Here is a 17,372-nt window from a genome sequence, read left to right as displayed (position 1 = left end):
ATCAAGGATGGTTAAAGGAAATTGGATGCACCTGAGCACAATTTGGAGTGTCATAGCAAAGGGGTGTGAACACACATACTCACACTGAACAGAAATATAAATGCAACATGTAATGTGTTGGTCCCATGTTTCATGACCTGAAATAATAGATCACAGAAATGTCCATTTGCACAAAAAGCTTATTTCTCTAAAATGGTAAAATATTTGTGCACATTTCTCATTTTCCAAGATAATCCAACCACCTGACAGGTGTGGCATATCAAGAAGCTGATTAAACAGCATGATAATTACACAGGTGCACCTTGTGCTAGGGACAGGAATTTCCAGCAGAGCTGTTGCCAGTGAAATACATTTTAATTTCTCTACCATAAGCCACCTCCGTCATTTTAGAGAATTTGGCAGTATGTCCAACCGGCCTCACAAGCGCAGACCACGTGTAACCACGCCAGCCCAGAACCTCCACATCCGGCTTATTCACCTGCGGGATCGTCTGAGACCATCCACCTGGATAGCTGATTAAACAGGAGTATTTCTGTCTACAATAAAGCCTTTTTGTGGGGGAAAACTCATTCTGATTGGCTGGGCCTGGCTCCCCAGTGGGTGGGCCTATGCCCTCCAATCATGTGAAATCCATAGATTAGGGCCTAACGGATTTATTTAATTTGACTGATGTCCTTATATGAACTGTAACTCAGTAAAAATCATTGTAATTGTTGTGTTTATATTTGTTCAGTATAAATTAGATCTGTATTTCATCTTCACACATGTTTTCTAAAAACATGTTTCCACTGTCATTATGGGATATTGTGTGTAGATGGGTGAGAATCTATTTAATCCAATTTGAATTGAATTTAGGCTGTAACAAAATGTAGAATAAGTTTCTGAAGGCACTGTATATCTAATAATGATACATATACTCCAGCCATACCTCAAAATCAGTAGAACTAAAGCTTCTATTTTTCAATGAATAGGTCTGCTGTTTGTTGAAAGCAGGAGTATCTCAGTATAATATTTGTGCGTATGTGTGTGTCTACTCAGTCAATCAATGTACTGCTGAAAGTGTGTCCGGAATGCTTACAGTTTGGTATGTGAGTACATAGACTTATCATACTGACACATCAAATGGCAGCAACAAACTCAGCAAAAAAAAAGAAAAGTCCCCTTTTCAGGACCCTGTCTTTCAAAGATCATTCGTAAATATCCAAATAACTTCACAGATCTTCAATGTAAAGGGTTTAAAACACTGTTTCCTATGCTAGTTCAATGAACCATAAACAATTAATGAACATGAACCTGTGGAACGGTCCTTAAGACACTAACAGCTTACAGACGGTAGGCAATTAAGGTCACAGTTATGAAAACTTAGGACACTAGAGGCCTTTCTACTGACTGAAAAACACCAAAAGAAAGATGCCCAGGTTCCAGGGTAATAATTGTCATGTCTGTACTGAGAGACACCTAAGACAGCGCTACAGGGAGACAGGACGGACAGCTGATCATCCTCGCAGTGGCAGACCACGTGCAACAACACCTGCACAGGATCAGTACATCCGAATATCACACCTGCGGGACAGGTACAGCATGGCAACAACAACTGCCCGAGTTACACCAGGAACGCACAATCCCTCCAACAGTGCTCAGACTGTCCGCAATAGGCTAAGAGAGGCTGGACTGAGGGCTTGTAGGCCTGTTGTAAGGCAGGTCCTCACCAGACATCTCTGGCAACGTCACCTATGGGCACAAACCCACTATCGCTGGACCAGACAGGACTGGAAAAGTGCTCTTCACTGACGAGTCGCGGTTTTGTCTCGCCAGGGGTGATGGTCGGATTCGCGTTTATCGTCGAAGGAATGAGCGTTACACTGAGGCCTGTACTCTGGAGCGGGATCGATTTGGAGGTGGAGGGTCCGTCATGGTCTGGGGCGGTGTGTCACAGCATCATCGGACTGAGCTTGTTGTCATTGCAGGCAATCTCAACGTTGTGCATTACAGGGAAGACATCCTCCTCCCTCATGTGGTACCCTTCCTGCAGGCTTATCCTGACATGATCCTCCAGCATGACGATGCCACCAGCCATACTGCTCGTTCTGTGTTTGATTTCCTGCAAGACAGGAATGTCAGTGTTCTGCCATGGCCAGCGAAGAGCCCGGATCTCAATCCAATTGTGCACGTCTGGGACCTGTTAGATCGGAGGGTGATGGCTAGGGCCATTCCCCCCAGAAATGTCCGGGAACTTGCAGGTGCCTTGGTGGAAGAGTGCGGTAGCATCTCACAGCAAGAACTGGAAAATCTGGTGCAGTTCATGGGGAGATGCACTGCAGTACTTAATGCAGCTGGTGGCCACACCAGATACTGACACAATTTTGATTTTGACCCCCCCTTTGTTTAGGGACACATTATTACATTTCTGTTAGTCACATGTCTGTGGAACTTGTTCAGTTTGTGTCTCAGTTGTTGAATCTTACGTTCATACAAATATTTACACGTTAAGTTTGCTGAAAATAAACAGAGTTGAAAGTGAGAGGACGTTTCTTTTTCGTGAGTTTATGAGGTTTAATACAATCCATAGTATTTAGAGATCTGAACCCGTAGGTCTGCTCTCATGGCTGACCTTTCTCAGTGTCCCTGGAGGAGCGGCTGTAAGAGGAGGTGATGCCGGACAGGCTGTTGGGCCTGTTGAGGGAGCTTGAGGAGGAGGTGATGCTGGTCAGGCTGTTGGGCCTGTTGAGGGAGCTAGAGGAAGTAGAGGACGGGGTGGAGGCCGTGCTCAGGGTGGTGGCCGAGGTGGTGGAGGGACGGTAGCGCTGGTAAGTCTGGAGAGAGGAGAAAGAACAGGAAGTCCGGAATGGTTACCGTCTTCAGATCAAACAACCTGGGCTTGAGGAAAACGGCAACAACAAAATAAAATCTCAAAAGTGATTGTCAGTTTACACGTCAACAGTAAACTCATGTTGTATTTCCAGATGGATAATAGAGCATTGTAAATAACGAGGAAGCCATCACATACCTCTTCAAAGCTGCGGTACCTCGACCGGTAGTCGTCCTCCTTGGTTTCACCAGTCTCCTTCTTCTCCTCCTGCTTCTCCTTGTCTTGTTTCTCCTTCTCTTCCTTCTCCTCGTCCCGGGTCCGTATGGGGCGACTCCTGCCGATGGTCTTCTCTGCCTCTTGGAGGTCAGTTAGAGTCACACCCTGAGAGGAAATTGAGAGAATTTAGTGAATCTCTGACAAAAAGGGTTGCAGGAGCAATGTTTTTTATTTGGCCAATTTAAATTTCCTCATGGAGGGGAAAAACTACAAAATGGAATTAAATCTGTGTTTTGGAAGAGGAAAATGGTTAACTAATTTCAGGCATTCACTTACTGCACTGTGAACATGTGGGTTATAAAAAGTGGACAATTTAACAGGGCATTTTAAGCTGAACCATATTTAGTTATTTCAGATAGTATTAGTGACAGCGTGGAAAAGGACCAGCCCAGTTTCCTACGGCTTGTAAACAATCTCATTAAAACTCGGCACGCTTAGGAATGTTTGCCAATTTATACAATGTTTATACTTTTTTTTTTTACAACAATCAGTTCAGCTATATTACCCCAAGCCACATTAAAGGCCGAATACTTGACAACACGTACATACATTTTTCTGTAGGACTCATAGCAGAGAAATGGACTAACCAACCATTACAAAGACCAATAAGAAGTGACTCAGTTGAAACTGCATTTATCGACAAGTATTTGGTTGGCCATTTAGGCCCAGTTCAGAAGCAGTTAGGACAGACGTCTTTACTAACCTGGGTAGACCGTCTGGACTGTCTAGCCTGTCTGGAGCGGGCTTTCCTCTGGGACTCTGACTCTTCATCCCGGACAGGGGTGAGGTACGACCTGCAACACAAACAAGGACAGGCGTGAGGTATGACCTTGAACAAAAACAAGACATAGCCACACAACGATGATCGACATGGTAGTTGTGAGATTAGGCCATTTACTTCAACAGTTGTCGACAATCTAAAATGACAAATCTAACATCCAAGTGTATTTTCTGCTCACCATTTAATCAACCATATTCTAATTGTACTACCAGCTATGGAGATATTTAATCTCCTTTAACCTTTTATTTAGCGTTAGTCTCAAAATATTGTAAATATTGAGCGCGCAACAAGACAGGTAATTGTAATGTTCTCTTTGAAGAGGGAATGTGTTCCTTCATCCCACACAAAAATATCAACTCAATCACTTGTGAGCCTTGGCTAGGCCTTGAGAAACCCCATCTTCCTTATAAGGAGAACTTTCTGAAGCAGTCAGGGTTCTAGAACCCTCCCAGAACAGGTGGCTTCTTTCAGCAGCAGTGACTACACAGGAAGACGTGCTCTTAACCCCATTCATTTGAACAGACTCCCACTCCTCCTCCAGTGTGTACACACTGTAGGAGATCACACCCACTTCTCAAATAGAGGCAATGCAATCTCAAACAGCACAGGATCTTGCTAGCTTCAAGATATTCCGCTTTCTGAGAGACGGCAGTTATTACATTTGTTTATGCAACTAGAAACAGAACAAACATGAGCTTTGTGTAAAATAATAGACAATGTGTGTATCAGTGATATCCTTGTTTTTCCCCTGTGGGTGTCACGTGTGGGCATCCATGTGTGTTTCCATGTTTGCATTTCAGAGTGTGTGCTTTTTTTGTAGACGGGGGGTGCGCGTACGTGCGCGTGTCGGACCTGCGTCTCTCCCTGCCGTCAGAGCCAATGATAGTGCCAGTAGTGGACGTGGTGGTGGTAGAAGCCGTGTTAATCGTAGGGATGACTGCAGCAGACTCCTTCTCCCGCTCCTTTTCCCTCTCCGCACTCTCCTCTGCCCAGTACCTGATCCACACAATTTTACACAGGACTTCAAAATATGACTAACATTTTTACATTCATGTGTGTAGGGTTCTCCCAGGATTTTTTAACACCTGAAACTCGGAAATTTCCTGCAATCTAGATTTTTTTAAATGGCCTTATGATAATAAAATAAGATGTACTTATTTTACATATTGGTGCAGTGCCCCTCTCATTCTTTGGGGAGATCCCTGTGTGTGTGTGTGTGTACCTGCTGGTGAGGCTGGAGGGTCCGGTGCGGGTGGAGGAGCCCAGGCTGGAGAGCAGGCTGCGGTCACGGTGGCCGGTGGGCGAGGTAACAGACGAGGTGGTTGTGGTGGTGCTAGTGGAGGAAGAGGTGGTCGAACCCAGGTCTTCATGCCTCCTGCCAAAGGAACCACTGTGGATACCAGTGGAACAACAGTCAGATAAGAAATGAGAGAACAGGAAAGAGGGAAGGAGAGTGAAAGATAGGCTGGACAGCTGGACAGGAGAGGACCCATTACCCATACAAGGAATGACACGTTATGAAAACTAGGCGATCAAAAACAGTTAACACTGTGGCCTTTGAAGATGAATTCCTCTCCATTAGCCATTACCCATTATTCCAAAATGGGGTTGATCTCTCATCAGTTGATGGGAGGGTCAAGAGAACACCAGTCAAAGACGCATGAAACTACACAACACTTATGCAGTCGAGACCAACAGACAGGTGAAAGACAGACAGTGGAGGTGGATAGAGGTTCTTGTTCAGTGGGGGCTGGTGGTATACCTGCGGTAAATGCTGTAAGACTGGTAGTGGGAGGCGGGCGACTGCCAGGGTTTAGTGTTACAGGTGATAGGGTCCAAGCTGGAGGCGGACGAGGACTTGGCTGGCACGTCCCGCGTGCTGCCGCTTCGCCCTAGCGTTAGCGTGTGGGACGTGCTGGCAGTGTGTGGGGGTGGGGGCGAGATAGGCATGTTAGCAAGGGGACGCACACCACACACATTTACATAACATGTATAAAAACTAAGCTCTGACACGCTTGGTCCATGTCTTGGTTTCTTGGGCCGTAGTGATGGATTCTGGGTAATGTAGTTTTGGAACCTTGCAGAGGCCGTAAGAGCGTGACAATGGCAGATTGTAATGTAGAACCTGATGTGTAGTATAGAGAAACTAAAGGCACAGAAACCCGACAGGACTACTACAGTCATGCAGGAGACTGGCGTTTGTGACAGAGGCGTTGGACTGACTTGCATGGATTTTCTCAGTAGATGTTTGCATGTTAAGCATGTACGTGCACTTGTGTCAAATGATGAAATCAAATTGACATGAGGAATGAGCAAAACTACTAAGAGTCAACTGAAGTGGAACTGGATAGCTCCACGATGTTGTTAGTAAGTCCAGAACTAGTACTGAATGAATGGAAGATGGTGCACTGATCTGGTGTAGTGAGTCGGTCAGGTTGAGGAATGAGGGGTAGCATATCGTGAAGCGTGGCTAACCTGCGCTGATAGCTGGGTGTTGTTCGGTTGGTGGAAGCGCTTCCTTCACTGTTCTTCAGCTCATCGTCCCAGCGTCTCCTGGTGTAGGAGCCGCTACGTACCAGACTAGCAGCAGAGTCCCTGGGATTGGAACCACACACTACAATAGCACCCAGGGCTCCACAATATGCTGGCAAGGACCCGCAGCCTTGTGCTACAAGTCAATACTGGATAAATCCTCAAATATGCCTAAATGTAAATCAGTAATGACTAACAAAGTATCAATGATCGATATTTGTAACATTATATTCTAGATAGTCAATCTGATTGATGCTGGCCAAATGTGAACATTGAGAATATAATTTTCATGGAACTAATTCCTACACTTCAAAGAAATATGTATGAGGCCACTTTTTAAATATATTGATTTTTCATTGTAAACTGAAGTACTCAGAGGCAGCAGAGCAGCTACATAAAGACAACATGCAGTGCTGCTTTGGGCCTGTAACACACAGCAGTGAACAGCAGGTGGTGCTCCTGTCTATGCACTTTTCCCTTCAGAGGGACCACGCTGGCACTTCACCTGTTCTCCTTCTCGTCAATGTCTGATGTACTGGCCAGTCTCCTGGGGATGGTGGGGGCAACGTAGGCAAGTCTGGTTCCTTTGTCTTTTTCCTGCACATGAAACAGTGGAGCCATTTGCTTGAGCTCCTAAAAAAAACCACATACTACATCTACTAACATTCTTCATGCATTGTCCCCCAGCCAACAAACCAGTTGTCAATCGACAGTGGATTTCAACTTCAACCTAGCAACGCAACTTATCAAAACAGTCTGGAATGGTGAACCACCAACTTCATATGAATGATGACATCCGTTTCAAATCGTGCTACAGTGCCTTGCGAAAGTATTCGGCCCCCTTGAACTTTGCGACCTTTTGCCACATTTCAGGCTTCAAACATAGATATAAAACTGTATTTTTTTGTGAAGAACCAACAACAAGTGGGACACAATCATGAAGTGGAACGACATTTATTGGATATTTCAAACTTTAACAAATCAAACTGAAAAATTGGGCGTGCAAAATTATTCAGCCCCTTTACTTTCAGTGCAGCAAACTCTCTCCAGAAGTTCAGTGAGGATCTCTGAATGATCCAATGTTGACCTAAATGACTAATGATGATAAAGACAATCCACCTGTGTGTAATCAAGTCTCCGTATAAATGCACCTGCACTGTGATAGTCTCAGAGGTCCGTTAAAAGCGCAGAGAGCATCATGAAGAACAAGGAACACACCAGGCAGGTCCGAGATACTGTTGTGAAGAAGTTTAAAGCCGGATTTGGATACAAAAAGATTTCCCAAGCTTTAAACATCCCAAGGAGCACTGTGCAAGCGATAATATTGAAATGGAAGGAGTATCAGACCACTGCAAATCTACCAAGACCTGGCCGTCCCTCTAAACTTTCAGCTCATACAAGGAGAAGACTGATCAGAGATGCAGCCAAGAGGCCCATGATCACTCTGGATGAACTGCAGAGATCTACAGCTGAGGTGGGAGACTCTGTCCATAGGACAACAATCAGTCGTATATTGCACAAATCTGGCCTTTATGGAAGAGTGGCAAGAAGAAAGCCATTTCTTAAAGATATCCATAAAAAGTGTCATTTAAAGTTTGCCACAAGCCACCTGGGAGACACACCATGTGGAAGAAGGTGCTCTGGTCAGATGAAACCAAAATTGAACTTTTTGGCAACAATGCAAAACATTATGTTTGGCATAAAAGCAACACAGCTCACACCATCCCCACTGTCAAACATGGTGGTGGCAGCATCATGGTTTGGGCCTGCTTTTCTTCAGCAGGGACAGGGAAGATGGTTAAAATGGATGGGAAGATGGATGGAGCCAAATACAGGACCATTCTGGAAGACCTGAGACTGGGACGGAGATTTGTCTTCCAACAAGACAATGATCCAAAACATAAAGCAAAATCTACAAAGGAATGGTTCAACAATAAACATAACCAGGTGTTAGAATGGCCAAGTCAAAGTCCAGACCTGAATCCAATCGAGAATCTGTGGAAAGAACTGAAAACTGCTGTTCACAAATGCTCTCCATCCAACCTCACTGAGCTTGAGCTGTTTTGCAAGGAGGAATGGGAAAAAATGTCAGTCTCTCGATGTGCAAAACTGATAGAGACATACCCCAAGCGACTTACAGCTGTAATCGCAGCAAAAGGTGGCGCTACAAAGTATTAACTTAAGGGGGCTGAATAATTTTGCACGCCCAATTTTTCAGTTTTTGATTTGTTAAAAAAGTTTGAAATATCCAATAAATGTCATTCCACTTCATGATTGTGTCCCACTTGTTGTTGATTATTCACAAAAAAATACAGTTTTATATCTTTATGTTTGAAGCCTGAAATGTGGCAAACGGTCGCAAAGTTCAAGGGGGCCGAATACTTTCGCAAGGCACTGTATATGTCCAAGCAGCTGCACACACACACACATACCATAAACATACACTGCTCAAAAAAATAAAGGGAACACTTAAACAACAATGTAACTCCAAGTCAATCACACTTCTGTGAAATCACACTGTCCACTTAGGAAGCAACACTGACAATAAATTTCACATGCTGTTGTGCAAATGGAATAGACAACAGGTGGAAATTATAGGCAATTAGCAAGACACCCCCAATAAAGGAGTGGTTCTGCAGGTGGGGACCACAGACCACTTCTCAGTTCCTATGCTTCCTGGCTGATGTTTTGGTCACTCTTGAAAGCTGGCGGTGCTTTCACTCTAGTGGTAGCATGAGACGGAGTCTACAATCCACACAAATGGCTCAGGTAGTGCAGCTCATCCAGGATGGCACAGCAATGCGAGCTGTGGCAAGAAGATTTGCTGTGTCTGTCAGCGTAGTGTCCAGAGCATGGAGGCGCTACCAGGAGACAGGCCAGTACATGAGACGTGGAGGCCGTAGGAGGGCAACAACCCAGCAGCAGGACCGCTACCTCCACCTTTGTGCAAGGAGGAGCACTGCCAGAGCCCTGCAAAATGACCTCCAGCAGGCCACAAATGTGCACGTGTCTGCTTAAACAGTCAGAAACAGACTCCATGAGGGTGGTATGAGGGCCCGACGTCCACAGGTGGGGGTTGTGCTTACAGCCCAACACCGTGCAGGATGCTTGGCATTTGCCAGAGAACACCAAGATTGGCAAATTCTCCACTGGCGCCCTGTGCTCTTCACAGATGAAAGCAGGTTCACACTGAGCACATGTGACAGACGTGACAGAGTCTGGAGACGCCGTGGAGAACGTTCTGCTGCCTGCAACATCCTCCAGCATGACCGGTTTGGCGGTGGGTCAGTCATGGTGTGGGGTGGCATTTCTTTGGGGGGGCCGCACAGCCCTCCATGTGCCCGCCAGAGGTAGCCTGACTGCCATTAGGTACCGAGATGAGATGCGGTTGGCCCTGGGTTCCTCCTAATGCAAGACAATGCTAGACCTCATGTGGCTGGAGTGTGTCCGCAGTTCCTGCAAGAGGAAGGCATTGATGCTATGGACTGGCCCGCCCGTTCCCCAGACCTGAATCCAATTGAGCACATCTGTGACATCATGTCTCGCTCCATCCACCAACGCCACGTTGCACCACAGACTGTCCAGGAGTTGGCGGACGCTTTAGTCCAGGTCTGGGAGGAGATCCATCAGGAGACCATCCGCCACCTCATCAGGAGCATGCCCAGGCGTTGTAGGGAGGTCATACAGGCACGTGGAGGCCACACACACTACTGAGCTTCATTTTGACTTGTTTTAAGGACATTACATCAAAGTTGGATCCGCCTGTAGTGTAGTTCTCCACTTTAATTTTGAGTGTGACTCCCAAATCCAGACCTCCATGGGTTGATAAATTTGATTTCCAATTTCCATTGTGTGATTTTGTTGTCAGCACATTCAACTATGTAAAGAAAAAAGTATTTAATAAGAATATTTCATTCATTCAGATCTAGGATGTTTTATTTTAGTGTTCCCTTTATTTTTTTTGAGCAGTATATATATATATATATATATATATATATATATACACACACACACACACACACACATATACGTATACATACATATATCACACAGACAAACACTTAAAAGTTTGGGGTCACTCAGAAATGTCCTTGTTTTTGAAAGGCACATTTTTTTAAACATTGATCAAAATTACAGTGTAGACATTGTTAATGTTGGCACGTTGTATTAGCTAATCCAAGTTTATCATTTTAAAAGACTAATTGATCATTAGAAAATAATTTTGTAATTATGTAAACACAGCTGAAAACTGTTGTTCTGATTAAAGAAGCAATAAAACTGGCTTTCTTTAGACTAGTTGAGTATCTGGAGCATCAGCAATTCTGGGTTTGATTACAGGCTCAAAATGGACAGAAACAAATACTTTTCTTCTGAAACTCGTCAGTCTATTCTTGTTCTGAGATATGAAGGCTATTCCATGCAAGAAATTACCAAGAAAATTAAGATCTGGTACAACGCTGTGTACTACATTCACAGAAAAGGACCTAACCAGAATAGAAAGAGTGGGAGGCCCCGGTGCACAACTGAGCAAGAGGACAAGTACATTAGTGTCTAGTTTGAGAAACAGATGTCTCACAAGTCCTCAACTTGCAGCTTCATTAAATAGTACCCGCATAGCACCAATGTCAACAGTGGAGAGGCGACTCCGGGGTGCTGGCCTTCTAGGCAGAGTTGCTAAGTCCTATAGGGTCAGACAGGCACTGAGGCCTGGGGTCAGACAGTGTGGTGTTAGTTAGCTACTGACCTTCTCTTTGTCCTTGTTGTCCAGGGAGGAGGAGAGGCGGGGGCTGGAGGCCGAGCGCATCACCCCGGCCGTGTCCTTCTCCTTCTGGGCCTCCTTAGTGGCCGTGATCTCCGCCAGCGCCCCGTAGCTGCCAGTCTTCCTCAGGCCCAGGCGCCACGACGCCGGGGACTCGTCCGATTTCTTAGTCTTGTCATCCTCCTGTTTATCTTTAGGGGAGACCTCTTTAGGAGAGACCTTACCAGCAGGGGACACCTGCTGGGCCACCTGGGGGAGAGAGAGGGGAGAGGGGTTTGTGGTTAGCCGTTAGCTTAGACACGTTAATAAAGGGGGTTTATTCAGAAAGCAGACGAAGGCAGCAGTCCGGGGTTTAGTTTTCTTGGGTGAAGAACACAGAGCAGTCCACAGAGGTTAATCAAGAGGTCAAAAAGCAAAGGAGTTTTGGTGTGGAATGAATCTGCAGAGGCTACTGTCTGATCTCTGGCAGCACTCTGGCAGCACAACAAAATGCAGGGGATGTTTTGAGTAGAGGCGCATGTTGGAGGGGGAACCAAAGGTCTGGAGACATGCTTGAGACACCACAAGTGACTTGTACCCCTAGAAATAACATAACCACGTCTAGGTCGACAGCTCCCTTGAAAAAGAGACATTGGACTCAATGGGACTCCCTGATACAATAAAGGTAAAAGTAATCAACTCCGATATTAGACTTTTGACTGAGGGACAGAGTACAAACTCCTTACTCTCAGCAGCAGTGGCAGGCCTAGAATCAGACACTAAACACCATTCACTGATAAACTACAGTTAGTGCATGGATGGATGGTACTGGTTCAATTCAACCTGTTAGGGTTTAGAGGGCTGTTAAGTCCTCACAAGCCTTGGGCACACTGCACACATAATGGCCAGAGAGACATCAAATAGACAATATTTAGAGCACATGAGCCACAGAGAAAGCATTATAGAACTGTGTTTGAAGACACATGCAGAAAATAAATGTTTTGGCGAGGAAGGGACTGTCACTAGGGGGGTTAGCAAGAGTGTTGACTGGATGGGCTATTGGGGTCATGTGATTAGGCAAGTTGCTGTTTGGTGGGAAGGCAACAAGGGCATGGTAACTAATAACTCTGGAACACACCAATGCCTCACCATGGGTTTTTTGGGCACAAGAGAAATGCCAGTTTTGCGCAAGCCTTGACGCCACAATGCAGGACAGCTTGGCTCCGCCACAGGCAAGAGGGCAGTAATATAATCAGACTAAAGCCAACCAAGACAAGAGCCATGATGAGAGAGGGGCGGACAGAGAGAAAGAAACAGAAACAGAGTAGAGACAGAAGCAGCAGCAAAGACGGACAGTACCTTGCACAGACAGAGACAAAGACATATTTTAAGGCCTGATCACACCACACAATGTTTACTGACAAGGGGGTCAATCGTTTCTATTGGTTGAGTGAGTGATCGCTCTCGCAGGACACGAGGCTTTTTGAACAGACAAGACAATGCTAGTCTCAAAGCGGACATTGTTAAATCGTTTTGATCACTTTCATTAGACAGAAGGCATTGTGTTGTGTGTGTGCTAGGCATTAAAGTAGGAGGGGAATAAGGGCATTTCTACAAGAGATAACAGGAAATATAGATAACTAGGATAGTGATAGGTATATTTCATAGTCTGGACTTCAGCTTGAATGCAGAGTCATCCAAGAAAATGCAATCAGATGGAGGATACATCCAATGGGAGAAATTTCCATGGGCACATAACTTGACCATTTAAAAATGTGACCATTTAAAAATATTGGACTTCAAAGTGATGTAAAAACAGTAGTAGTATAGACCGGGAATTGTTTGTAGCGTTTTTCTTCTAGTTTAATGATACTGTGCCAGTGGTGTTGAAGGAAAGACGTGTTTGTAGTATCATTAGGATACATTAGGATAAGTCCTTATGAGGGAATAAAGCAGAAGTGCCCTCTGAAGAGAGTAACAGGTCTACACTTAAAGACACAGTATATGGACTGAGGTCACCGAGTACATTCAGTCAGCTGCAGCGCCACATCTGCACTGCAGAGGGCAGCAGACAAAGGGAAACTGTGGGGCCATTTTATAATGATAAAATCCCATCCTCATTGTGTCTCGTAATAATCAACACTGCTAAAATATCTGACTGATGACCCCTGGAAGGACAGAGGTAAGGCCAACAGTGTTAGTGTACCGTTAACATTGCGCAATGACTACTCACCCCAATGTACAACCACTGCTATGTTTGTTGAAGACCAGATCTCCAGTTCTTCAACTAATCGTAACTCTCACGCCCTGGGCCTCTGTGACACTTGTGTCTGTTCAGTGTAACGCAGGCGGCGACAACAAGACCCACACAAGTGTTGTACTATTCATGTGACGAATCCAACGTAACCCCCTTTATGTAAACTCCGTGTAACTTGAGCCAAGTGTGAAGCGTGGGTTTGTGCTAACGCTTTAACTAAATAAGACATTGAATTATATCGATCTGTATTCCGGTGAGGTGAGGTGTCCAGATGTCTCATCTCAGGGCCTCGCGTGAAAGCTGCATTCATAAACTGAGCTTAGGCATCGCTATGTATCCCAGATGACAGGTTACAGCCTAACGCGTCAGCGGTTAAACTTTCCTTTTAGGTTCTATAACTAACAAACTTCTGAGACACGGAACCACTTGGTCAGTCATGTGACTGTAGAAAGAGTTATTCAGTAGTGGGAGCTGTAAAGAAGTGATAAACTCTCTGCAGAAGAGGCTGACAAGGACTAGTGGAGGACTGCAGTGGACCTATCCACCAGGCCGTACCTTCTTGACAGGCGAGGTGAGAGTCACCTGGTTAGTGGGGCTGGTTGGGGAGGTGGAAGACACCGTAACGCTGGTCGGCGTTGGCACCACAGCAGTGCCGTTACTGTTGCTCACAGGGACAGGCGTCTTGCTCTTGTCTGGAGGGGAGGAATAGAGGTGCCAGTATGAGTTACTGATGCATAAAGACGGGTCTATACTTCATCTAACTACATGTCCTATTTTAAATGGTCTACAGACAAGTGTCGTTGGCAATAAAATAAAAATAAATGATACTCAAGTAGACTGTCTGCAGACCGTCGTTGCAACTGTTGTTTTTAAGATATGGTCTGATTAGCCAGGTAGCAAGCTACAGTGCTAGCACCAAACCCCTCTTCAGAAATGTGTTTTAGTACTAAAATAACTTTTAAAACAGATGGGCTTGTTGGTGTTAAAATAGAACAGGTATGCTTTTTGGACCATATTTTGCTGATGTCATGCAGACCGTCATTTGTGTTTATACTTTCTCATGAAGATAACGACCAACGACCATAGGGGATGTCATAACCAACAACGTTCATGTCGTTGCAACAAGTGTATACAGACACCATTCAAAAGAGTACATCTACAACACTTACAATCAGTTCAACTAATGTAGACAGGGTCTAAAGACTTCAGACTTGGACTCTGGGATAATGGCTTAGATTGAAATCAGGTTTAGAAAGACCCCGCCTGCCATTGAGGTTATTGTACGTACCGGCTTCAGTCTCAGACTCCGAGTCTTCCTCCTCTTCCTCCTCGCTGGAGCAGCTGGACTCCTGGTCCTTCTTGCCCTCCTCTTCCTCGTCCACCTTCTCCGGTTCCAGGGTCTCGATGCGCAGGGCGGGCTTCTCGGGCTCCAGGAGGAGGGTCTCTTTGCTGGAACACACACACAGAATGTTTGGTACTTTCAGTCTGCATGGATTCATTATTATCAGACTACAAAGACATGTGTGCACCATTTCAGAGTAACACCCATAAACCTCCATATTATCTGGGTGCCTCAATGACTTGGAGCAACTTTCAATGAAAACATGGCATTTCAAACAGGCACTTTAACAATGGTTTGACCCGTGGCCTAGACCTCAAATCAAATTTTATTAGTCACCTTCGCCGAATAGAACAGGTAGACCTTACAGTGAAATGCTTACTTACAAACCTCTAAACAACAAGGCAGTTTAAAAACTATGAAAAATAAATCAAAGGAACAAGTTATTAGAGAGCAGCAGTAAAATAATAGCGAGACTATATACAGGGGGCACCGGTTAGTCAAGGTAATTGAGGTAATATGTGCATGTAGGTAGAGTCATTAAAGTGACTACGCATAGATAACAGAGTAGCAGCAGTGTAAAAGAGGGGGGTGGGTGACCTACCCTGGGGTTAATGCATAAAATATTAACAATCCATTACATGACTTTATTTCACTGAGTGACTACCTAATGTCCCCTCCCCCCCAACCAGGACATTTACCTCTTAATGGATTTTAGATTTTGATTGTTGTCCCCGGTGGTCGTCGTCTCTATCAAGGGAGACTTCTTAACATCCTTCTTTTCACTATTGAGCTGCAACGAGAGAATGTTTAATGACTGACGGCAGTTAGTACCCTAACGCCATAACGTCAAACTTTCAGCCGTGAAAAAAACAGAATTGTCAGATTTGATCAAGGGCTTCTGCTATGCTTACACCTGCAAGGCATATACCAGTGAGTCGCAGTTTCACTTTTGAAAGCTATAATAACAGGTTATGCAGTTCATCCAGGCTCAAATGAAAGCACTTATGTAAGCATTAGCCACACACTGGCTTACCAGATTCTGCTTCTTCTGTAATTCCTCTAAGTAGCCAAGGACATCTTCATCTGCAACATCAAAAGATGTCTGACCCTGAGGAGGAAACAGACAATTCTCAGAAATAGTGTTATGAGAAGAGCACATATGTGCAGTACAGTACATTACGTAACAGTACATGCTCCATATTCAACTGAACCTTAGAGGGTATAGATAGAGGATAGAAGTACTACCCACCACTTTATTGATAAGGTCCATGTCACACAGGTTCTCCACCAGTATCTTGCAGGCCTCCTCTTTGCCCCAATGTGAAGCAGCGTGGAGCGGGGTCCAGCCGTCAAAGTCTTTAATATTTACATCATACCCTGCTTGGATTAAAAGCCTGGGGGGAACAGAGGGGGGGAAACAAAAATAGTATTTGAGATTTAGCTGATCTTGTTTTCTTGGATTTGGTGCTGAACCCTAATCTTATCAGGCATTGCCAGTGTCCAGGCTTTTGCTACTGTGGCAGCATTATGGCTGTATTTTGTATTAGTTACGCAAAAACAGAACCCAAAGACAAATAAATGAAAAAGTATTCTATCAACTATTTCCATAAGCGCAAATACATTTGTGCAAAGGTGTAAGACCCATATTTCAGTCAATAAACGTCTTGCAGGACAGGAAAAATGTTGACCTCTGAGTGACCTCGGAGTATCTGGTACTCAACATGGTAGATGTTAGTGTTAGCCAACTATGGCAGTGGAGTGTGTGTGGGAGACTTCGTTGGCTGCATTCCCAGGAGCAGATGGACAGGGTGCTGCAGTCCCTCCCTTAGGCAGTCTGTCTGTACTGACAGGACAGAGCTGAAGATGGGCTTTTGATAACCATTGATGAAGTAAAATCCCACAAGGGACATGACTATAAGCAGCATCCAGCATCCTAAGAACAACAAATACCTAACGATAACAAGTGGAAATATCTTTTAAATCAGCGTTAATAAAGGCGAAGTCTAGAATTAAAAGGAATCCAACGATGGGCTACAGCTTGTTAGAGGTAAAGGCGAGGTAAGGAGTCTGGACTTACTTTAAAACCTCAGCGTATCCCTTGGCGGCGGCCACGTGGAGTGCGGTCCCCCCGGACTTGGCATGTCGGACGTCGTTGATGGTTCCGCTGTTGAGCCACTGCCGGGCGTCCCTCAGCATGATCCGCTCCTCCTCCTTCCTGGCCGCTTCGATGTCCACGCCTGGTGGGGGCGGAGTTTAACAGTGACCACTGTTAGTCTGGCCTGGGTGGATTAACGGCTACTTAAAAGAGAGGTCGGTCCATATAAACACTGGATATTATATAGCAGTAGAAGGCAGAAACTGCCAGGAAATAATGCTGCCTTCCTGGCATTCAACCCCAGGGAACTAACATTAGAATATTACAGAAATTATTCAAAGAACAGAACCCTGAAATTAGCTGAAACTGGACATACCACATGCTTGGCACACATGGCCTTAAGTGAATTAGTTGAATGCTCACACTCAAATTGGGAACTACAGTCCAGAGTTTCATTTGAAACTAACAATGGATGAAAAAGTCAAAATGCGGCTGAAACCGTTTACACAGCAGAAATCTGCCCTGGAATATTACACAAGAAC

General features: G+C 45.0%; 1 protein-coding gene across 44 annotated transcripts in view; it reads right to left on the bottom strand.

The window, feature by feature from the left end:
- The window catches only part of LOC110490454 (protein phosphatase 1 regulatory subunit 12A), a 77,052-nt gene that overhangs the window by 18,315 nt on the left and 41,365 nt on the right, over positions 1 to 17,372 (bottom strand). For 2 of the 44 annotated variants that reach the window (XM_090200702.1, XM_090200665.1), the window contains exons 4-19: positions 16,813 to 16,972; positions 15,985 to 16,129; positions 15,769 to 15,843; positions 15,434 to 15,525; positions 14,682 to 14,842; positions 13,949 to 14,085; positions 12,286 to 12,393; positions 11,143 to 11,406; positions 6,904 to 7,031; positions 6,342 to 6,461; positions 5,629 to 5,781; positions 5,089 to 5,256; positions 4,704 to 4,862; positions 3,789 to 3,879; positions 3,008 to 3,190; positions 2,612 to 2,813 (exon numbers count right to left, since the gene is read on the bottom strand). In XM_090200702.1, coding sequence (XP_090056828.1) covers positions 2,612 to 2,813; positions 3,008 to 3,190; positions 3,789 to 3,879; positions 4,704 to 4,862; positions 5,089 to 5,256; positions 5,629 to 5,781; positions 6,342 to 6,461; positions 6,904 to 7,031; positions 11,143 to 11,406; positions 12,286 to 12,393; positions 13,949 to 14,085; positions 14,682 to 14,842; positions 15,434 to 15,525; positions 15,769 to 15,843; positions 15,985 to 16,129; positions 16,813 to 16,972 — 2,346 coding nt within the window. The remainder of the gene's footprint in view (positions 1 to 2,611; positions 2,814 to 3,007; positions 3,191 to 3,788; positions 3,880 to 4,703; positions 4,863 to 5,088; positions 5,257 to 5,628; positions 5,782 to 6,341; positions 6,462 to 6,903; positions 7,032 to 11,142; positions 11,407 to 12,285; positions 12,394 to 13,948; positions 14,086 to 14,681; positions 14,843 to 15,433; positions 15,526 to 15,768; positions 15,844 to 15,984; positions 16,130 to 16,812; positions 16,973 to 17,372) is intronic. The other 42 variants (XM_090200662.1, XM_090200667.1, XM_090200663.1 and 39 more) reach the window with 39 other exon arrangements.

The sequence above is a fragment of the Oncorhynchus mykiss genome, chromosome 15 (genome assembly GCF_057628025.1).
Source record: "Oncorhynchus mykiss isolate SJ-2025 chromosome 15, ASM5762802v1, whole genome shotgun sequence".
NCBI classification, from domain to species: domain Eukaryota; kingdom Metazoa; phylum Chordata; class Actinopteri; order Salmoniformes; family Salmonidae; genus Oncorhynchus; species Oncorhynchus mykiss.
Note: the sequence above shows the minus strand (reverse complement) of the source record. Positions and strands in the feature narration are given on the sequence as shown.